Source organism: Mustelus asterias, chromosome 12 (assembly GCF_964213995.1).
Source record: "Mustelus asterias chromosome 12, sMusAst1.hap1.1, whole genome shotgun sequence".
Taxonomy (NCBI): domain Eukaryota; kingdom Metazoa; phylum Chordata; class Chondrichthyes; order Carcharhiniformes; family Triakidae; genus Mustelus; species Mustelus asterias.
The window spans coordinates 55,004,198-55,028,335 of NC_135812.1; the positions used below are offsets into that span (position 1 = coordinate 55,004,198).

The 24,138-nt window shown below is 45.4% G+C and overlaps 1 protein-coding gene across 1 annotated transcript; it reads left to right on the forward strand.

Moving 5' to 3' along the window:
- Positions 1-5,935: 5,935 nt before the first annotated feature.
- Positions 5,936-23,878, forward strand: LOC144502018 (uncharacterized). Its single transcript, XM_078226034.1, has 3 exons — positions 5,936-6,106; positions 12,520-13,711; positions 19,900-23,878. The coding sequence occupies exons 2-3, from the start codon at positions 12,878-12,880 to the stop codon at positions 20,743-20,745; spliced, it is 1,680 nt and encodes a 559-aa protein (XP_078082160.1). The 5' UTR covers positions 5,936-6,106; positions 12,520-12,877; the 3' UTR covers positions 20,746-23,878.
- Positions 23,879-24,138: the final 260 nt, after the last annotated feature.

A 24,138-nucleotide genomic window follows, 5' to 3' on the forward strand; every position in this document is an offset into this window, starting at 1 on the left:
ATAAGATAATGCGGGGGCTGGATAGGGTGGAGGCGGAGAGATTCTTTCCACTTAGTAAGGAAGTTAAAACTAGAGGACACAGCCTCAAAATAAAGGGGGGTCGGTTTAAGACAGAGTTGAGGAGGAACTTCTTCTCCCAGAGGGTGGTGAATCTCTGGAATTCTCTGCCCACTGAGGTGGTGGAGGCTACCTCGCTGAATATGTTTAAAGCGCGGATGGATGGATTCCTGAGCGGTAAGGGAATTAAGGGTTATGGGGATCAGGCGGGTAAGTGGTACTGATCCACGTCAGATCAGCCATGATCTTATTGAATGGCGGGGCAGGCTCGAGGGGCTAGATGGCCTACTCCTGCTCCTATTTCTTATGTTCTTATGTTCTTATGTTTACTGGGAGTGTCTCAGAGGGAGGTGTTGACCCGTTAGAGAAAATCTCCATTACAAGGGAGGAAGTGTTAGGTTTTTTAGGGAACATTAAAACTGACAAAGCCCCAGGGCCTGATGGCATCTATCCTAGACTGCTCAGGGAGACGAGAGATGAAATTGCTGGGCCTCTGACGGAAATCTTTGTCGCTTCTTTGGACACAGGTGAGGTCCCTGAAGATTGGAGGATAGCGAATGTGGTCCCGTTGTTTAAAAAGGGTAGCAGGGATAACCCGGGAAATTATAGGCCAGTGAGCTTGACATCCATGGTAGGGAAGCTGTTGGAGAGGATTCTTAGAGACATGATGTATGCGCATTTAGAACGGAACAATCTCATTAGCGACAGACAGCATGGTTTTGTAAGATGAGGTCGTGCCTTACAAATTTGGTGGAGTTTTTTGAGGAAGTGACAAAAACGGTTGACGAAGGGAGGGCCGTGGATGTCGTCTATATGGATTTCAGTAAGACAAAGTCCCACATGGCAGGTTGGTTAAGAAGGTTAAGGCTCATGGGATACAAGGAGAAGTGGCTAGATGGGTGGAGAACTGGCTTGGCCATAGGAGACAGAGGGTAGCAGTCGAAGGGTCTTTTTCCGGCTGGAGGTCTGTGACCAGTGGTGTTCTGCAGGGCTCTGTACTGGGACCTCTGCTATTTGTGATGTATGTAAATGATTTGGAAGAAGGTGTAACTGGTGTTATCAGCAAGTTTGCGGATGATACGAAGATGGCTGGACTTGCGGATAGCGATGAGCATTGTCGGGCAATACAGCAGGATATAGATAGGCTGGAGAATTGGGCGGAGAGGTGGCAGATGGAATTCAATCCGGATAAATGCGAAGTGATGCATTTTGGAAGAAATAATGTAGGGAGGAGTTATACAATAAATGGCAGAGCCATCAAGAGTATAGAAACACAGAGGGACCTAGGTGTGCAAGTCCACAAATCCTTGAAGGTGGCAACACAGGTGGAGAAGGTGGTGAAGAAGGCATACGGTATGCTTGCCTTTATAGGACAGGGTATAGAGTATAAAAGCTGGAGTCTGATGATGCAGCTGTATAAAACACTGGTTAGGCCACATTTGGAGTACTGCATCCAGTTCTGGTTGCCGCACTACCAGAAGGACGTGGAGGCATTAGAGAGAGTGCAGAGAAGTTTTACCAGGATGTTGCCTGGTATGGAGGGTCTTAGCTATGAGGAGAGATTGGGTAAACTGGGCTTGTTCTCCCTGGAAAGACAGGGAATGAGGGGAGATCTAATAAAGGTATACAAGATTATGAAGGGGATAGATAGAGTGAACGGTGGGAAGCTTTTTCCCAGATCAGAAGTGACGATCACGAGGGGTCACGGGCTCAAGGTGAGAGGGGCGAAGTATAACTCAAATATCAGAGGGATGTTTTTTACACAGAGGGTGGTGGGGGCCTGGAATGCGCTGCCAAGTAGGGTGGTGGAGGCAGGCACGCTGACATCATTTAAGACTTACCTGGATAGTCACATGAGCAGCCTGGGAATGGAGGGATACAAACGATTGGTCAAGTTGGACCAAGGAGCGGCACAGGCTTGGAGGGCCGAAGGGCCTGTTTCCTGTGCTGTACTGTTCTTTGTTCTAATCTCCAGGCACATGCGGGGGACTCGAACCCTCCACTTTCTAGCTACCTAATAAACCTGTGGACTCTAACCTCCAGGCACATGTGGGGGACTCGAACCCTCCACTTTCTTGTTCTCTGTGTCTCTCCGACAGTCTTATGTCCAGGTTCGAGGAGCCCGTAGGATAGTTACTAGTTCGCCGAAGGGATTGAGATAGAAGCACAGGATGGACCTTGAGGGAAGCTAGTGTTGAACTTGCAGGGGCCCTGGCAGACATATTTAAAATGTCAGTATTCACGGGGGAGGTGCCGGATGATTGGAGGGTGGCTCATGTTGTTCCGTTGTTTAAAAAAGGTTCCAAAAGAAATCCGGGAAATTATAGGCCAGTAAGTTTGACGTCGGTGGTGGGCAAGTTATTGGAAGGTGTGATAAGGGATAGGATCTACAAATATTTGGATAGACAGGGACTTATTAGGGAGAGTCAACATGGCTTTGTGCGTGGTAGGTCATGTTTGACCAATCTATTAGAGTTTTTCGAGGAGGTTACCAGGAAAGTGGATGAAGGGAAGGCGGTGGATGTTGTCTACCTGGATTTCAGCAAGGCCTTTGACAAGGTCCCTCATGGGAGGTTAGTTAGGAAGGTTCAGTCGCTAGGTATACATGGGGAGGTAGTAAATTGGATTAGACACTGGCTCAATGGAAGAAGCCAGAGAGTGGTTGTGGAGGATTGCTTCTCTGAGTGGAGGCCTGTGACTAGTGGTGTGCTGCAGGGATCGGTGTTGGGTCCATTGTTGTTTGTCATCTATATCAATGATCTGGATGATAATGTGGTAAATTGGATCAGCAAGTTTGCTGATGATACAAAGATTGGAGGTGTAGTGGACAGTGAGGAAGGTTTTCAAAGCTTGCAGAGGGATTTGGACCAACTAGAAAAATGGGCTGAAAAATGGCAAATGGAATTTAACGCAGACAAGTGTGAGATATTGCACTTTGGAAGGACAAACCAAAGAAGAACGTACAGGGTAAATGGTAGGACTCTGAAGAGTGCAGTTGAACAGAGGGATCTGGGAATACAGGTACAGAATTCCCTAAAAGTGACGTCACAGGTGGATAGGGTCGTAAAGAGTGCCTTTGGTACATAGGCCTTTATAAATCGGAGTATCGAGTATAAAAGTTGGAGTGTTATGGTAAGGTTATATAAGGCATTGGTGAGGCCGAATTTGGAGTATTGTGTACAGTTTTGGTCACCTAGTTACAGGAAGGATGTAAATAAGGTTGAAAGAGTGCAGAGAAGGTTCACAAGGATGTTGCCGGGACTTGAGAAGCTGAGTTATAGAGAGAGATTGAATAGGTTGGGACTTTATTCCCTGGAGCGTAGAAGATTGAGGGGAGATTTGATAGAGGTGTATAAGATTTTGATGGGTATAGATAGAGTGAATGCAAGCAGGCTTTTTCCGCTGAGGCTAGGGGAGAAAAAAACCAGAGGGCACAGGTTAAGGGTGAAAGGAGAAAAGTTTAAAGGGAATATTAGGGGGGGCTTCTTCACGCAGAGAGTGGTGGGAGTGTGGAATGAGCTGCCGGATAAAGTGGTAAATGCGGGGTCACTTTTAACATTTAAGAAAAACTTGGACAGGTTCATGGATGAGAGGGGTGTGGAGGGATATGGTCCAAGTGCAGGTCAGTGGGACTAGGCAAAAAATGGTTCGGTACAGACAAGAAGGGCCAAAAGGCCTGTTTCTGAGCTGTAATTTTCTATGGTTCTATGGTAGAGAGGAACCAAGGTTAATCTTACCTTGTAATGCTGTCCGTCTCTGTCCTTCCTCGCCCTGTCTCAATCGCTGATGCCAGTCAAACAGTACTATGTGTTTGGGCTCCTGGCTGGCTCACCAATTGTAGAATTCTTTTTCGGAAGTCGGATCAAAAACTGAAGAGATACAGGTTTCTCTGAAAGCCTTCTTTATTGCATCGGAGGAGAGATCGCAAGACCATGCACATCCAGCATGGGTTCGTGAGTCTCTGTCCGACTTACAAAACAGTTTTTCAGTTATACCTGACGGAGATACATCCACATACTTCTGTTAGCCAATAAGGGCATAGCTGTATTGTTACATTTTGATTAGATTACTTTCAAGAACAAAAAAGCGATAGCCACGTAGACATGGCTATTAAAGTTTCTGATTAGATTAATTTCAAGAACAAAAAAGCGATAGCCACGTAGACATGGCTATTAAAGTTTCTGATTAGATTAATTTCAAGGACAAAAGGCCAATTGATAAGGCCCTGCCCTCCGAAGCCAGAACCACAATTACCTATTAGCAGTTTCTTTAACGTGATCATTACTTTCGCTTGTCGCCCTCACCTCAGGCCCTTTCCAAAACCAATTTATCCCTCAACTGATTTCTAGTTACGCATCCCAATTTTAACCCTTTCCTCTTCTCAATCTACCTTGTACACATTCTCAAGACCACTCGGCAATCCTGACACTGAGAGCACATGTATGGTTTCTCCCCCGTGTGAACTCGCTGGTGTCACTGCAGTTTGGATGATATCTTCATCCTTTCTGGGCAGTCAGAGCAGCTGAATGGTCTCTCCTCAGTGTGTGAATGCATTGATGCATTATCAGACACCGAGAGGTTTTGAAGCAACTCCCACAGTCAGAGCATTTAAAGGGTCTCATTGGTGTGAGTGACATTGTGCCTTAGCAGGTGGGATAACTGAGTGAATCCCTGCCCCCACACACAGCAGGTGAACAGTCTCTCCCTGGTGTGAACTCACTGGTGTACGCGCAGATTGGATGAATTTCTAAATCTCTTTGTGCAGTGAGAACAGATAAATGGTGTATCCACAGAATGGATATTCATTTAAACCTCTTTGTGCAGTGAGGGCAGCTGAGCAGTCTCTCCTCAGTGTGACTGCACTGGTGGGACACCAGTTCACCTGAGTTTTTGAACCCGCTCCCACAGTCAGAGTATTTAATTGGTCTCCTGGATGTGAGTGAAATTGTGTGCACGCAGGCTGGATAAATGAGTGAATTCCTTCCCACACACCGAGCAGGTGAATGACCTCTCAACAGTGTAACTGCATGGATGAATTTCCAATTCTGAAGGGAAGCTGAATTCCTTCCCACAACCCCCACATTTCCACGGTTTCTCCATAGTGGGGATGTCCTTGTGACTCTCCTGCTTTGAAGCCTCATCTACACACAGAACATGTGAATGGTCTCACACCGTTGTGAATGCTGTGATGTTTCAGGCTGTGTAACTGGTTAAAGCTCTTTCCACAGTCAGTGCACTGGAACACTCACTAAGATGTCACAATGTCTTTAAGAGAGACAGTGATCTGAGTCAACCTTTCAGAGTCTGCACCCTCCCTGGATTCACTTCCTTTCCCTTCAGTTGCTGCAAGTTCCCAATTTCCCCCAGAATGGGAAAAGAAATTGAAAGGGGGAAACATTGATTTCCTCCCAGACGTTGCCCAGAGGAGGGAGTTTTAGTTTAAAGCTCATTGACTACTTCCGCATTGTGACATCACAATGCAGCCCTGCCTGAATCAGCCAATAGGACGGTGACATCTCCGGGTTCCAGTGCGCAGGGCCGGCGAGCGGACACGGGGCCCCGCCCCCACCCACTGTAGTCCCTCCCCCTACACCTCCTCGAGCCAAGGTTTCCAGGGAACCGGCTGACGGCTCCGGCCAGAGCGAGAAGCCGCTCGGTGATTACCCCCTGCCCCCCCCCCCCCCCCCCCCGGGGACCGGGACTGCGCATGTCCAAGGGAGAGGGGAAGCTGCGCATGTGCGGGGGAGAGGACACCCTTCCCCTTGATCGTCATGCTGAGGACCGGAAGGACTCTGTTCCCCCAGCCAATCAGAGCTCCTCCATTGTCTAAATGCGGAAGTTGGCCTTGAATTTCAGACTGAACTTCCTCTGTGCAACATCTGGGAGGAAATCTAAAGGTGTTCTAGAAGTATTTTAAGGGCAGGAGGTGACCAGGGAAGGAGTAAGGTTCATTAGGGACTCATGTGGTAATTTCTTTGTGGAGCTGGGAGACATTGATGAGGTTTTAAATGAATACTTTGCATCTGTATTCACTGTGGAGAACGATAATGTAGGTATAGAAACCAGAGAGAGGCATTGTGATTCCCTTCGACACTTAACATTGAGAGGGAGGATGTATTAACGGTTTTAACGGGCCTGAAATTGTACAAATCCCCTTCTCCAGATGGGATGTCTTCCAGGCTGCTGTGCGAGGCAAGGGTGGAAATTGCAGCGACTCTGACAATAATTTTCAAACCAAAAGAGAAAATGCTGGAAAATCTCAGCAAGTCTGGCAGCATCTGTAAGGAGAAAAAAGAGCTGACGTTTCGAGTCCAGGCGCCCCTTTGTAAAAGCTAAAAGGCATAGAAAGTGGGCGATATTTATACTGCAGGGTGAGGGAATGAAAAATGAGTCTTGTAACAGAAACCCAGGAAACCAGTTAATAGCTGTACACAGAGAGAATAAAGGGTGTGAATGGCCAAACAGCAGAGAAGCTAAAATGAAGGGGGGGGGGGGAATGGATGGGACAGAGATAAGATTTAGAAAAGGAGAAGCAAAGGGGGAGAAAAGGTAAGGGAAGGTGAGTAAAGTAGAGAAAAGAGTGGGAAGAAAAATGAAGAAAGACAAGAAAAAAATAATACGCAATAATTTTCAGATCTTGTCTGGACACAAGAGAGGTGCTACAGGAGTGGAGGACAGCTGATGTGCTACCATTAGTCAGGATGGGAAGTAGGGAAAAACCAGCAAATTACAGGCCAGTGACTAACTTCACCTGCAGGGAAACTATTGGAAAAAATTCTGAGGGACAGAATTAATATCCACTTGGGAAGGTAAGGATTAATCAAGGATAGCCAGCATAGGTTTGTCAAAGGGAAATCATGTCTTACAAATTTTATTGAATTTTCAAGGAGGTGATGAGGTATGTAGCTGAGGGTAGTGCAGTTGATGTAGTCTACATGGACTTCAGTAAGGCTCTTGACAAGGTCCCACATGGGAGGCTGATGAAGAAGGTAAGAGCCCATAGGATCCAGGGCAATTTGACAAAGTGGATCCAAAATGGGCTTAGTGGCAGGAGGCAGAGGGTGATGGTTGAAGGTTGTTTTTGTGACTGGATGCCTGTGTCAAGCGTTGTTCCACAGGAATCGGTGCTGGGTTCCTTGTTTATAATGTACCTTAATGATCTGGGTGTGAATGTAAGTAAGTTTGCAGAGGTCACAAAAATTGATAATGTGGTAAATGCTGAGGAGCAAAGCCTTAGATTACAGGACAACATCAACGGGGCGGCACAGTGGCATTGCTGCCTCACAATGCCAAGGATCCGGGTTTGATCCCCGGCTTGGGTCACTGTCTTTGAGAAGCTTGCACGTTATCCCTGTGTCTGCGTGGGTTTCCTCCGGGTGCTCTGGTTTCCTCCCACAGTCTGAAAGACATGCTGGTTAGGTGCATTGGTCATTCTAAATTCTCCGTCAGTGTACCGAACAGGCGCCGGAGTGTGGAGACTAGAGGATTTTCACAGTATCTTCACAGTGTTAGTGTAAGCATACTTGTGACACTAATAAATAAACTTTAAATCTTTAGTTAGATGGGCAGAACAGTGGCAAATGGAAATCAATCCTGAAAAGTTTGAGGTAATGTACTTTGGGAAGACGAACAAGGCTGGTCAGGTATGATATAATTGGGATTACGGAGATATGGCTGCAGGGTGACCAGGGATGGGAATTGAATGTCCCAGGGTATTTAGTATTCAGGAAGGATAGGTATAAAGGAAAAGGTGGTGGAGTGGCATTGCTGGTTAAAGAAGAAATTAACACAACGGTGAGAAAGGATATTAGCTCTGACAACGTGGAGTCTGTATGGGTAGAGTTGAGAAATACCAAGGGGCCAAAAACATTAGGGGTGTCATATATAGACCCCAAACTGCAGTAGTGATGTTGAAATGGCATTAAACATGAAATTAGAAATGCATGTGATAAGAGAATATCGGTGAGCATGGGTGATTTTAATCTGCACATAGATTGGGCAAATCAAATTAACTACAATGCTGTAGAGGAGGAATTTCTGGAGTGAATATGGGATGTATATTGATTAATATGTGGAGGAATCACCTAGAGAGCCAGCCATCTTAGACTGGGTAATGTGTAATGAGAAGGGAATCGTTGCCAATCTAGTTGTACGAGACTCCTTGGGGATGAGCAACTATAACATGATAGAATTTTTTTATCAAGATGGAAAGTGAAGTCGTTGATTCAGAGACTGGGGTGCTGAATCTTAATAAAGGAAACTGTGAGGATATGTGGCGTGAGTTGGCCTTGAAAGATTGGGGAGAGTTACTTAAAGAGATGACAGTGGATAGGCAATGGCAAACATTCAAGGAACACATGAGGGAACTGCAGCAACTGTTTATTCCTGTCTGGCACAAAAGCAAAATGGGTAAGTGGGACAATCCATGGCTTACAAAGAAAATTAGAGAGAGTATCCGATCCAAGGAAGAAGCATACAGATTGGCCAAGAAAAATAATAGGTCTGAGGATTGGGAGCAGTTTAGAATTCAGCAAAGACGGATCAAGGGATTGATTAAGAAGGGGAAAATACAGTACGAAAGTAAGCTTGCAGGGAACATAAAGACTGACAAGAATAGACATGTGAAGAGAAAGAGGTTGGTGAAGACAAATGGAGGTCCCCTACAGACAGAAATGGGGGAATTTATAAGGGGGGACAAAGACATGGCTGAGCAACTGAATACATACTTTGGTTCTGTCTTCACAAAAGAGGACACAAATCAGATACCAGAAATGTTGGAGAATGCAAGATTTAGTGAGAGGGAAGAACTGAGGGAGATCAATATCAGTAGAGAAATGGTGTTGAGAAGATTGATGGGATTGTACGTGGATAAATCCCTCGGGCCTGATAATCTACATCCCAGAGTACTTAAGGAAGTGGCTCTCGAAATAGTGGATGCATTGGTGGTCATAGAACATAGAACAGTACAGCACAGAACAGGCCCTTCGGCCCACGATGTTGTGCCGAGCTTTATCTGAAACCAAGATCAAGCTATCCCACTCCCTATCATCCTGGTGTGCTCCATGTGCCTATCCAATAACCGCTTAAATGTTCCTAAAGTGTCTGACTCCACTATCACTGCAGGCAGTCCATTCCACACCCCAACCACTCTCTGCGTAAAGAACCTACCTCTGATATCCTTCCTGTATCTCCCACCACGAACCCTATAGTTATGCCCCCTTGTAATAGCTCCATCCACCCGAGGAAATAGTCTTTGAACGTTCACTCTATCTATCCCCTTCATCATTTTATAAACCTCTATTAAGTCTCCCCTCAACCTCCTCCGCTCCAGAGAGAACAGCCCTAGCTCCCGCAACCTTTCCTCATAAGACCTACCCTCCAAACCAGGCAGCATCCTGGTAAATCTCCTCTGCACTCTTTCCAGCGCTTCCGCATCCTTCCTATAGTGAGGTGACCAGAACTGCACACAATACTCCAAATGTGGTCTCACCAAGGTCCTGTACAGTTGCAGCATAACCCCACGGCTCTTAAACTCCAACCCCCTGTCATCTTCCAGGATTCTATAGATGCTGGAGCAGTCCCTGCAGATCGGACGTTAGCTAATGTCAATCCAATATTCAAAATGGGAAGTAGAGAGAAAACAGGAAAGCATAGACCAGTAAGCTTAACATTGGTAGTGGGGAAAATTCTCAAATCCATTATCAAGGACTTTGTAGCGGAGCATTTAGAAAGCAGTGGCAGGATCAGACAGTCACATTGTCTCCACTCACATTGTCTGTACCTTTAAGACTTGATTACCTGTAAAGACTCGCATTCCAATCATTATTTTGTAAATTGAGTTTGTGTCTTTATATGCCCTGCTTGTGAATAGAACTCCCACTCACCTGACGAAGGGGCAGCGCTCCGAAAGCTAGTGGATTTTGCTACCAAATAAACCTGTTGGACTTTAACCTGGTGTTGTGAGACTTCTTACTGTGAGGATCAGACAGAGTCAGCATGGATATGTGGGGAAATCATGCTTAACCAATCTGCTGGAATTCTTTGAAGTAACTCGTAGAGTTGACAAGGGGGAGCTAGCCTAAGTGGTATATTTGGAATTTCAGGAAACGTTTGACAAAGTCCTGCATAAGAGATTATCGTGTAAGATTAAAGCACATGGGATTGGGGGAAGTGTATTTAGATTAATTGAAAACTGGTTGGCAGAGAGGAAACAAAGAGTAGGAATTAATGGGTGCTTTTTAAATTGGCAGGTAGTAACTAGTGGGGTGCCACAGGGATCGCTGTTGGGACCCCAGCTATTCACAATATATATTAATGATTTGGATGAGGGAACAAAATATAACATCTCAAACTTTGCAGATGATACCACATTGGGTGGGAGGGTGAACTGTGATGAGGATGCAGAGATCCTTCACCATGATCTGGACAGGTTGGGTGAGTGGGCAAATCGATGGCAGATGCAGTATAATTTGGATAAATGTGAGGTTATTCACTTTGGAAGCAAAAACAAGAAGACAGATTACTACCTGAATGGCCATAAACTGGTAGAGGGGAGTGTGCAGTGGGACCTGGGTGTCCTTGTGCACAAGTCGCTGAAGGTAAACATGCAGGTGCAACAGGCCGTAAAGAAGGTAAATGGTATGTTGGCCTTCATTGCGAGAGGTTTCGAGTACAGGAGCAGGGATGTTTTGTCGTAATTATATATGGCTTTGGTGAGGCTACACCTAGAATATTGTGTGCAGTTTTGGTCTCCTTTTCTGAGGAAGGATATTCTTGTTCTCGAGGGAGTGCAGCGAAGGTTTACCCGGCTGATTCCAGGGATGGCGGGACTGATGTATGAGGAGAGATTGACTATATTAGGATTGTTTTCGCTGGGGTTCAGACGAATGAGGGGGGATCTCATAGAGACTTACAAAATTCTAACAGAACGAGACAGGGGAGATGCAGGGAGGATGTTCCTGATGGTGGGTGTGACCAGAACCAGGGGGTCACAGTCTGAGGATTCGGAGTAGACCATTTAGGACGGAGATGAGGAGTCATTTCTTCACCTAAAGATTGGTGAGCCTGTGGAATTCATTACCACAAGATGTAGTTGACGTCAAAACATTGAATGTATTCAAGAGGCGGCTAGATATATCACTTGGGGCGAATGGGATCAAAGGTTATGGGGAAAAAGCAGGATTAGGCTATTGAGTTGGACGATCAGCCATAATCGTAACGAATGGCGGAGCAGGCTCAAAGGGCCAAATGGCCTCCTTCTGCTCCTATCTTCTATGTTTTTATGTAACAGAATGTACAATGAATGATCAGATCCTAAGAAGTACAGAGGATCAGAGGGACCTTGGTATGCATGTCCATAGATCTCTGAAGCCAGCAGAACAGGTACATAAGGTGGTTCCTTATGTTTGCAGATGATACCAAGTTGGGTGGGAAGGTGAACTGTGATGGGATACTTGCCTTTATTAACTGAGGCATTGAATATAAGGGCAGGGAAGTTATGATGGAACTGTATAAAACACTGGTTAGGCCACAGCTGGAATACTGTGTGCAGTCCTGGTCGCCACACTGTAGGAAGGATATAATTGCACTGGAGAAGGTGCAGAGGAAACTCCCCAGGGTGTTGGCTGGGCTGGAGCGTTTCAGCTATTAAGAGAGACTGGATAGGCTGGTGTTGTTTTCTTGAAGCAGAGAAGGGTGAGGGGGACCTGATTGAAGGTGATTAAATTTTGAGGGGCTCAGACAGAGTGGTTAGGAAGGAACTTTTCTCTTTAGTAGAGGGGTCAGTAACCGGGGGCATGGATTTAATTTCAGGGGCAGTCGGCTTATAGGAGATGTGAGGAAAATCTTTTCATCCAGAGGATGGTGGGAATGTGGAACTCACAGCCTGAAAGGATAATAGAAGTGGGAACCTTCACAACAGTTAGGAAGCATTTAGATGAGTTCTTGAAATGCCATAGCATAAAGGTTACGCACCAAGTGTGGAAAATGGGATTGGAATAGAAAGATGCTTGATGGCCAGCGTAAACATGATGGGCCAAAGGGTCTCTTTCCATGCTGTTAAACTACCACCACCCTGTTCGGCAGTGAGTTCAAGATCATCATCAATTACAACCCTCTGTATCTTCACTAACTGAAACAATCCGTTTGAAACATTTTTAGTTGAGGAATATAGCCATATTTCTGTTAGGCTGGCAGCCTGCATGGAGATTTTCAGGTCTCTGTATCCAGGACAGGAAACAGTGAGCATGGGTCTGTCAATCAGCCTCAATCAGCACCTTCAGGAGAATTGGGAGGGTGAATATTAGATACAGCAGAGTGAGAATGGAGGGAAAGTGTGTGGGATGGAGATTCACAGCTTTTGGGGAATGAGAGAGGAAAGAATGTTCCATAGACACTAGAATTGTCTGTTCTGAATTTTTATCCCATACTGACACTAATGAATTTTTCAAACTCGTTTTACAGGTTTTCAGAAGTTGATGATCTATCGACAGAAATCTCAAAACAAACATCACATTAACATTTGACATCCTCACTCAATTCATTGGGACTTGAATATATCGATCTTTAAATCTAGAAGGAGAAATGTTTCTCTGTTCTCTCTGCTTCAGAAAACTTTAAATATCAGTGTGACTTGAAAAACACCGAGACACACACACACCCAAGTGAGAGTGTCCCAGTGCACTGAGTGTGGAAAGAGCTTTAACCAGTTGCACAGCCTGAAAATACATCGCAGCATTCACAGCGGGGAGAGACTGTACCCGTGTCCTGTGAGAGATTTAACTGATTGTTTAACCTGGAGAGTCACAAGGACACCCGCACCATGGAGAAGCCGTGGAAATGTGGGGACTGTGGGAAGGGATTCAGGTTCCCATCTGTATTGGAAACCCATCGACGCAGTCACACTGGGGAGAGACCGTTCACCTGCTCTGTGTGTGGGAAGGGATTCACTCAGTCATCCAGCTTGCTGAGACACAACGTCACTCACACCAATGTGAGGCCTTTTAAATGCTCTGACTGTGGAAGTTGTTTCAAAAGCTCTGGAGAGCTGGTGTCCCACCAGCGCATTCATAGTGAGGAGAGACCTTTCAGTTGCTCTCACTGCACAAAGAGGTTTAGAACGTCATCCAACCTGTGGAAACACCAGCAAGTTCACACTGGGGAGAGACCGTTCACCTGCTCTGTGTGTGGGAAGGGATTCACTCAGTCATCCAACCTGCTGACACACAAAGTCACTCATGCCACGGAAAGACCGTTTAAATGCTCTGACTGTGGGTGTGGCTTCAAAAGCTCTCAGGATCTGATGGACCACCAGCGCATTCACACTGAGGAGAGACCGTTCAGCTGCTCTCGCTGCACAAAGAGATTTAAGACGTCATCCCATTTGCAGGTACACCAGCGAATTCACACTGGGGAGAGGTCATTCACCTGCTCTGTGTGTGGAAAGGGATTCACTCAGTTGACCAACCTACGTGCACACCAGCGAGTTCACTCTGGGGAGAGGCCATTCACCTGCTCTGTGTGTGGAAAGGGATTCACTCAGTTGACCAACCTACGGGCACACCAGCGAGTTCACACTGGGGAGAGACCATTCACCTGCTCTCAGTGTGGGAAGGGATTCACTAATTCATCCCACCTGTTGAGACACCAGCGAGTTCACAAGTGATGACAGGGGTTGGATTCTGCTGCTTCGCTGCAGTTAATCACATCCAGACTGAGCCATGTTCACTCTGACAGTGGGTGAAGTGGGAGGGCCGGAGGGTTTCTTTCTGCTGGACTGGCCACTCTCACGACTTTGCTTCAAGTGGGCTGATGCTCTTTGAGCCTGGGAGGGCACATTTCCACTGAAATGATCCTCAAATAAATACATTTGTCTCTGTTCCATTTGCGTCTACAACACAGGGCCAGGTCAGTCGTATAACTAAGTGCTCACTGGTTTTCAGTGTTACCCAACCATTTTCACGTCAATTTCAGTTACATTCACAGCAATGAAAGGTCAAAATGTCATTTTGTTCTCGTACATCAGTAAGCCATTTAGTGTTCAGTATAATCACTCACATGTATTAATGAAGGGTTATTACATCAATAGGAATCAGCCAGAAACAGGTGACTGACCAAATAGTGAACCTCAGTTAAGTTTCAATTGAAGGATAAGTCATTAATAATTAGCAGCTAATGAGAAGTCACTTTAGGTTATTTTTGTATTTCTCCATCAGCTTTTCTTATAAGGACAGTAGGTAAGCCTTGGACTCCCTCCCTATCAGGAACACTCACACTGTCCTTGACTGTTAAGTCTGTCTGAATAAACGGGACTCATGTAAAGACATCAAGACACAGACATAGCTGAAAGGAAGGCATTGTCCTAAGTTGAAGACCTTGTGTGTGATTAGCTGGACCCAATAGAGTTGATCCTGTTACAAATTATACACCAATTAGCCATTTCCGACCAACTAGCCGTTTCCAACCACTTGCCTGAGGTGGGCTCACAGCATCTTTTGAATGTTAAAAAAAGGGGTTTACAGGATCCACCTTTGTGAACATCAGGTGTGGGAGAGGCGGTTTGGATCTTCTGGGATGGTCACGCTTCCTCCTATCAGCTTGATTGTCGTTTCCATTAAAGCTCAGGGGCAGATAAGTAGTTAGTCCTGGGACTGGTTCAGTGATAGGATCCCTGTCAGTTGAAACCCCAGGAAGGTACTGTCTGTGCTTCTCGGAGGCAGTGACTGTTTCTCTGTCAGCCCCAGGAGTTCATGTTGTCGTCCACTTCTCTTGGATTAATCACTGATTTGAAAGCGTGGAGTTGATAGAGTTTCATTACCTTATGTCCCACCTGTTAGGTGATCAGTTTCTTAAAGTTGCATGTAATCAATAAACTTTGATATTATTAACTGATTTGGTGTCTGAATCTTTGCTTGATGGTTATATATAAGTTTTTTAAAACTGATAATGTCTTTGTAACAATCAGCAGTTCCAACCTTTCTTGAGGGTTAAATGCTCTCAGTTCTGGGATTATTCTTGTGAATCTTTGTTGCCCCTTCACCAGTGTCTCTATTTCTACAGTGATTAGCTGCCTCATAGCACCAGGGACCTGGGTTCAGTTCTGACCTGGTAGATAAATCTGCGGGACCTGATGAGGTATATCCCAGGACGTTGTGGGAGGCGAGGGAGGAAATTGCGGGTCCCCTAGCTGAGATACTTAAATCATCGATAGTCACGGGTGAGGTGCCTGAAGATTGGAGAGTGGCAAATGTTGTGCCTTTGTTTAAAAAGGGCTGCAGGGAAAAGCCTGGGAACGACAGGCCAGTGATCCTCACCTCTGTGGTGGGTAAATTGTTGGAGGGTATTTTGAGAGACAGGATCTACAGGCATTTAGAGATGCAGGGACTGATTAGGGACAGTCAGCATGGCTTTGTGAGTGGAAAATCATGTCTCACAAATTTGATTGAGTTTTTTGAAGGGGTAATCAAGAAGGTAGACAAGGGCAGTGCAGTTGATGTTGTCTACATAGACTTTAGCAAGGCCTTTGACAAGGTACCGCATGGTAGGTTGTTGCATAAAGTTAAATCTCACGGGATCCAGGGTGAGGTATCTAAGTGGATACAAAATTGGCTTCTGTCGGGTTGTAGAGAGTTGTTTTTCAAACTGGAGGCCTGTGACCAGCAGTGTGCCTCAGGGATCAGTGCTGGGTCCACTGTTATTGGTCATTTATATTAATGATTTGGATGAGAATATAGGGGCATGGTTAGTAAGTTTGCAGATGACACCAAGATTGGTGGCATAGTGGACAGTGAAGAAAGTTATCTCCAATTGCAACGGGATCTTGATCAATTGGGCCAGTGGGCTGACAAATGGCAGATGGAGTTTAATTTAGACAAATGCGAGGTGATGCATTTTGGTAGATTGAACCAGGGCAGGACTTACTCAGTTAATGGTAGGGCATTGGGGAGAGTTACAGAACAAAGAGATCTAGGAGTACATGTTCATAGCTCCTTGAAAGTGGAGTCACAGGTGGACAGAGTGGTGAAGAAGGCATTCGGCATGCTTGGTTTCATCGGTCAGAACATTGAAGACAGGAGTTGGGATGTCTTGTTAAACTTGTACAAGACATTGGTAAGGCCACACTTGGAATACTGTGTGCAATTCTGGTCACCCTATTATAGAAAGGATATTATTAAACTAGAAAGAGTGCAGAAAAGATTTACTCGGATGCTACCAGGACTTGATGGATTGAGGTATAGGGAGAGGCTGAATAGACTGGGACTTTTTTCTCTGGAGCATCGAAGGCTGAGTGGTGACCTTATAGAGGTCTATAAAATAATGAGGGGCATAGACAAGGTAGATAGTCAATATCTTTTCCCAAAGGTAGGGGAGTCTAAAACTAGAGGACATAGGTTTAAGGTGAGGGGGAGAGATACAAAAGTGTCCAGAGGGGCAACTTTTTCACACAGAGGGTGGTGAGTGTCTAGAACAAGCTGCCAGAGGTAGTAGTAGAGGCGGGTACAATTTTGTCTTTTAAAAAGCATTTAGATAGTTACATGGGTACGATGGGTATAGAGGGATATGGGCCAAATGCGGGCAATTGGGATTAGCTTAGGGGTTTAAGAAAAAAAGGGCGGCATGAACAAGTTGGGCCGAAGGGCCTGTTTCCATGCTGTAAACCTCTATGACTCTATGTATCACTGGCTGTGTGGCATTTGCACATTTTCCCCATGTCTGCATGGGTTTCCTCCGGGTGCTCTGGTTTTTCTCCCATAGTCCAAAGATGTGCACGTTAGGTGGATTAACTATGGTAAATGCATGGGTTTATGGGGAGAGAATAGGGTGGGCCTGTGTGAGATGCACTTTTGGAGAGTTGGTGCAAACTCGATGGGCTGAATGGCCTCCTTCCACACTGGAGGGATTCTATTATTCTAAATAGAGATCAGAAACGTTGACAGTGCTCCAAGTGTAGTCCAACCCAGGTTCTAAAGAGGTTGAACATGACCTCCCTGCTTTTCAATTCTATCCCTCTAGAATGGGACCCTATATATGGAAATGTGTGTGTTCTTAGAGAGGGTGCAGAGGAGATGTGTGCGAAAGGCACCTCGCATCATTAAAAAGTACCTGGATCAGAGGGCGGCTGTAGCACAGTGGTTAGCACTGTTGCCTCATAGTGCCAGGGACTTGGGTTCGATTCCCAGCTTGGGTCACTATCTGGAGTCTGCGTGTTTGCATGGGTTTCATTCGGATGCTCTGGTTTCCTTCCAGTCTCAAAGACGTGCTGGTTAGGTGCATTGACCCAAACAGGCGCCAGAGTGTGGCGACGAGGGGAATTTCACATTAACGTCATTGCAGTGTCAATGTAAGCCTTACTTGTAACTAATAAATAAACTTTATGGGCTGCACGGTAGCACAGTGGTTAGCACTGCTGCTTCACAGTGCCAGCGACCCGGGTTTGATACCCAGCCTGGGTTATTGTCTGTGGGGGATTTGTGCGTTCTCCCTGTGTGTGCATGGGTTTCCTCCGGTTTCCTCCCACATTCTGAAAGACATGCTGGTTAGGTGCATTGACCCGAACAGGTGGTGTAGTGTGGCCACGAGGGAAATTTCACATTAACTTCATTGCAGTGTTAATGTAAGCCTTACTTGTGACTAATAAATGAATTAACTTCACAGTTAGTTCCAGAGACTGGAGCAGCTGAAATTTCTTTCTTTCGGTCAGTCAGACAACAGGGTCTCGAATGGGACCATTCGGTCCATTGATTCAATGCTGGCTCTCTGCAGATCAAACCCTTGCCCCCTTCTATATATTAACAGATCCATGCTCAGTGCTTCCTGTGCTGGAACACAGAGCTGAAAATCTCACGCAGACTGCCACACAGATATATGTTTATATGACTGTGTGCAATCTGCAGACTGGGGGAACACTGGGGGGGCGGGGCTCCCGGGTCCGCGCACCTGAACCCAGACACATCACCGCAGAGCAGAGTGATTGCTATTGGTTGATTCAGGCAGGGCTCCATTGTGCCGTCACAATGACTCAGAGGGGCGTTCCCAGCACACAGTGTCCCATTGGCAGCAATATCCTGGTTACAGAAGTAAAACACTGCGGATTGGACACAGCTCAGCGCGGCTGGCAGTCAAAGCCCCGCCCACCCCCACGTGGCATTGGCTCCGCCCCCTTATTGTCTACATGCGGGATATTGACCAATGGCAATGCGGGGAGGACCTGATGGCGCAGGACCTCCAGCCAATCAGAGTCCGGGCCTTGTGTCCAAGGCTGCACTGAGCTTCCCTCATTACCGCGAAGCAAAGTTGTTGATCTCTGAATGAAGCTTGAGCTTCAGACAGACTCAAACTTCCTCCTGTCTCCACATCTGTGAGTAAAACACTTTCTTTTCTCATTCTGGAGGGATGTTATTGCCTTGCACGAACATTCTGCTGTATCTTCATCAAATGAAACAATCCTATCCATTAAAAACATAATTGGTCCAGTCATATCGACATATATCTGTCTGACTGCCTGCATGGAGATATTCAGCTGTGTGTGTCCAGGACAGAAAGCAGTGAACATTGGATTGGATTTATTATTATCACATGTATTATTATACAGTGAAAAGTATTGTTTCTTGTGCGCTATGCAGACAAAGCATATCATTTATAGAGAAGGAAATGAGAGAGTGCAGAATGTAGTGTTACAGTCATAGCTAGGGTGGAGAGAAAGATCAACTAAAGGGGTAACAGCAATCTCGGCACTCAGTCGATTCTTTGCACAAACAGCGCTGGGCACCATGCATCCAATGCAAGGTCTTTAATTACTGGTGCACAAGGAGAACTCTCTACGGCCAACACGGAATGGCCGGAGTAGTTCTGAGGTTACAGAGAAACAGCTCAGCAGTTGTAGTTAATTACAGCAAATCAGGAATAAGAAATTTTTCACATCTTTCATTGACATACATATTTGCCAATTAAATCCCGGCCTTTTGCCCTTTTTCATTCAAAAAAAAATTGACTTCTGATAATCCTTCAGCATATTCCATATCTTGTCTTTGGTATTTGTTATGAAAAAAATCTGGTCTTGTTCACCCTCTGGTGAAGGCCGAAAAAGGAAAATGTTATGGGGGCCTGTGAAGAAATAGCGGAGACTGACTCCTTTTGAAGGTCAGTAAGCTGATAAACATTTTCGACTACTGTACAAAGAAAGCATGGTTTTTTAATTTGAACACTTTAACATCCGCACAATTTAATTTTCAAACTATGAAACTTCAAACTGAACTTTTTAATTTCCACAAATGCAAGGTAGGTCCATTCAAAGTCTGATGGCAGCAGGGAAGAAGCTGTTCTTGTGTCGGTTGGTATGTGCTGAGGCAGCGCGAAGTGTCGACAGAGTCAATGATGGGAGGCTGGTTTTCGTGATGGATTGGGCTACATTCACAACCTTTTGTAGCTTCTTGCGGTCTTGGGCAGAGAAGGAGCCATACCAAGCTGTGATACAATCAGAAAGAATGTTTTCTATGGTGCATCTGTAAAAATTGGTGAGCATGGATCTGTTAATCAGCCTGAATCTGTATCTTCAGGAGAATTGGGAGGGTGAATATTAGATGCAGCAGAGTGAGAATGGAGGGAGAGTGTTTGGGATGGAGATTTATAGCTTTTGGGCAATGAGAGACAAAAGAAAGTTCCTTAGAAAGTAGAATTGTCTGTTTTGAATTTCTATCTTGTTCTTTCCAGTGCACTGACTGCGGAAAGAACTTTAACAGTTGAGCAGCCTGAAAAAAAATCACAGCGTTCACAGCGGAGACAGACCAGACTCGTGTTCTTTGTGGTCAAGGCTCCACCTGATTGTCTGACCTGCAGGAAACTTAAAATATGCAGAAACCGTGGCAATGTGGGGACTGTGGGAAGAGATACAGATCCCCATCTCTGCTGGAAGCTCATCGGCGCAGTCACACAGGAGAGAGACCGTTCAGCTGCTGTCAGTGTGGGAAGGGATTCAGTGATTCATCCACCCTGCAGAGACACCAGCAAGTTCACACTGGGGAGAGGGGATTCATCTGCTATCAGTGTGGGAAGGGATTTACTCGATCATCAACCCTGCAAACACACCAGCGAGTTCACACTGGGGAAAGGCCATTCACCTGCTCTCAGTGTGGGAAGGAATTTACTCAGTTATCTAACTTGCGGACACACCAACGAGTTCACACTGGAGAGAGGCCATTCACCTGCTCTCAGTGTGGGAAGGGATTCAGTCATGCATGCACCCTGCAGACACACCAACGTGTTCACACCGGGGAGAAGCCATTCACCTGCTCTAGATGTGGGAAGCGATTCAGTAATTCCACGATCCTGTGGAAACATAAGAGAGTTCACACTGGGGAGAGGCCATTCACCTGCTCTCAGTGTGGGAAGGGATTTACTCAGCTATATACCCTGCAGTCACACCAGCGCGTTCACACTGGGGAGAGGCCGTTCACTTGTTTCGGCTGTGGAAAGGGATTCAGTGGTTCATCCACCCTGCAAAGACACCAGCGAGTTCACACTGGGGAGAGGCCATTCACCTGCTCTCAGTGTGGGAAGGGATTTACTCAGTTATCCACCCTGCAGTCACACCAGCGAGTTCACACTGGGGAGAGGCCGTTCACCTGCTCTCAGTGTGGAAAGGGATTCAGTGTTTCGTCGCACCTGCTGAGACACCAGCGAGTTCACAAGTGATTACTGGGGTTGGATTTTGCTGTTATTGTTTCTGCTCTCATTTACAACATGCTCCAAGAGGAACAACCCAAGCCTGACATTGACAATAAAGAACAAACTAACAAAATATGTTAATACCTGAAATCAAATGGGAATGTTGAATTTCTGTTTTAAAGATTTGGATTGTAAGAGTGAATTAATGGATTTGGTAAATGGGGGGATAGATTTACCCCCTGCGCCCCCTTCACGAGAGTAAAATCACAGGCTGGTCAAACGCTGATACCTCCAGGTCCTGACATCAGCAGGACTTGCCAACAAGATCGTTTACTTTGAAGAACAGATCATTTTCTCACAAGCTTTTGAGTGAAGGTTTAATGACAAACCTACGTTGGTAAGATTGGAATTTTAAACCAATGTTCTGTGTATTGAATAATTGTGTAAGCTGTCTGTATCTGTGACTTGGAGCTGAGAGTTGTATTAGAATGCTGTCTCTGTGATTACTGTGTTAGAGAGCTATGAGAGCTGTATCACAGGAGGGTGCTCCTCCAGAGGTTTCTCTGGGGTAGTTCCCTCCATGCTTGAATCATGAATAAACTACTGTAACCTGTCCCTGGAAGAAATACACAACAGGACAATAAAGGAATTGGAATAACTCACCTTGGGTGTGGTTGAATGGAATATATCAATCTGGTATCCACCTACATTCGAGTGAAAGTCAGGAATGTGTCAATGGGACGAATAAGTTGATCATTTTTTTCTGGGAGATATTTCCATCCTTGCCCATGAAGTTAATTTAAAAGAAATCCACATTTGAAAGCCCGACAATTGCATGAAATATCAGCACCATAACGGGGAGATAAGAAAAGCAGATACTCACTTTGATCTTTTCATCAGCACATCTGAGAGTTAAGAATGTGTGGCATGATTTGGGGATACCGCAGTGAGAGTGCAGATGTGATTTGTTACATGTGGAAAACATTAAGCCTAAATTCATGGTGAGATGGAGTGAAGAGCGGGTCCCAAACACGCACAGCTACTTGAGACACAGCAGGAGATGAAATGGTTAATGTGGCCAGGGGATTGAGACAACATTGTGACACCATCAAGGCATCGACACACTCCAGAGAGAAACTGAGTTCAAAACTATCAGGATCCAATTAAACACACTGCACGTGCTCACAAAGTGAGGAAAATTAAAGTAAAATGGATAATATTATAGATTGGGATAATTAAGGCCTTGGGGAAAATAATACTGAATAAGAACTGTCCACAAGTTGGATCGGGGTAAAGAGAGAGCTGAAGAATCTTTTACATCCAGGCTTGATCTGTTGCTTGAAGCACCTGTCCTTATGTACAGTAACCGAGAACTCACGGTGCTCCTTCAAGAGAAGAAAAGATCAAGTAGATGTTATTGCAGGCAGGGCCAGAACAGAACTGGAAAATAATGGAGTGAAATTGAGTGCGGGGTCAGAGAGAGAGTTCTCCTCCCTCTCAAGGGGACCCTGGACTTCAGGTTTTTTTGCTAATTAGTGAACAAGAAATTAACTTTGATGACTGTAGTGTTTCTTTTGAACTTGATTGTTACACTTCTCCCATTTTTATTCCTGCTGTGATTATACTCTGGATAAGGATGGTTGACAGGTGACAGGATGGGAAATTGTGGTTTGGGTCTTCATTGACGAAATGTTTTATTGATCTGAAAGGTGTAAAAGGGACCAAATGTCAGCAGAAATCTAGCAGAGCTCAGAACAGACAACTTGCTGTGTGGGAACAGAGAGATAAACAGCTCCCTGAGGGCAGAGAAAACAAGAGTGTCTTGAATCCTAGATGACACCTGAGTTTGTTCATTCTCACAGTTGGTTAATGGGGAGGGTCGGAGGGTTTCTTTCTGCTGGACTGGCCGGTCTCACGACTTTGCCTCCAGTGGGCTGATGCTCTTTGAGCCTTGTTGCGATTATCTGGTTTCAAATTTCACAAGGATCACAGAGTGACAGGGTGTTAGGAAGTTCAGAGATATTTAGTCAGCATTTCTGTTTGGAACCCCTCAAATGACCATCCAATTTCCTTTGTAATTGTTTATTGTCTCCACTTCCTCCACCCTCATAGTCAGCGAGTTCCAGGTCATTACCATTCACCGCATCAAAATATTCTTCCTCACATCCCGTGCTGCATCTCTGACCCAAAACCTTAAATCTGCGTTCCCCTCGTCCTTGTCCCATCAGCTAATGGGAACAGCTTTTCTTTATCCACCTTATCTAAACCTGTCAGAATCTTGTCCACCTCTATCAAATATCCCCTCAACTTCCTTTGCTTTTGATTGGATTTATTATTGTCACATGTATTAGTATACCGTGAAAAGTATTGTTTCTTGCGCGGGGTCTGTGGGGTCCTTAATTATGCTGGTTGCTTTGCCGTGGCAGTGGAAAGTGTAGACAGAGTCAATGGTGGGAGGCTGGTTTGAGTGATGGGTTGGGCTACATTCATGACCTTTTGTAGTTTCTTGTGGTCTTGGGCAGAGCAGGAGCCATACCAAGCTGTGATACAACCAGATAGAATGCTTTCTATGATGCATCTGTAATAGTTGGTGTGAGTCATAGTTGACATGCCAAATTTCCTGAGTCTACTGAGAAAGTAGAAGCATTGGTGGGCTTTCTTAACTATAGTGTCAGCATGGGAGGACCTGGACAGTTTGTTGATGATCTGGCCGCCTAAAAACTTGAAGCTCTTGACCATTTCTACTTCATCCTCGTTGATGTAGACAGGGGCATGTTCTCCACTGCGCTTCCTGAAGTCGATGACAATCGCCTTCATTTTGTTGACATTGAGGGAGAGATTATTGTCATCGCACCAATTCACCAGATTCTCGATCTCATTCCTGTACTTTGTCTCGTCATTGTTTGAGAACTGACCCACTGCTGTCATCAGCAAGCTTGAAAATCGAGTTGGAGGGGAATTTGGCCACACAGACATAGGTGTATAAGGAGTATAGTAGGGGGCTGAGGACAGCTCCACAGAGAACATCCTCAACCTGACATTGACAATAAAGAAAAAAACTAACAGAATATGTTGATACCTGAAATCCAATGGGAATGTTTAATTTCTGTTTGAAAGATATTGTGAATATATTGCCCTGGACAATAAAGGAATTGGAATAACTCACCTTGGGTGTGGTTGATTCGAATATATCAATCTGGTATCCACCTACAGTCTAGTGAAAGTCTGGAATGTGTAGCTGGGATGAATTAAATTTATCGCTTTCTCTTGGAGATATTTACATCCTTGTGCATGGTCTTTGTTTAAAAGAAATCCACATTTGAAAGCCCGGCCACTACATGAAATATCAGCACCAGACCAGGGGGAGATAAGAAAGACAGACACTCACTTTGATCTTTTCATCAGCACATCTGAGAGTTA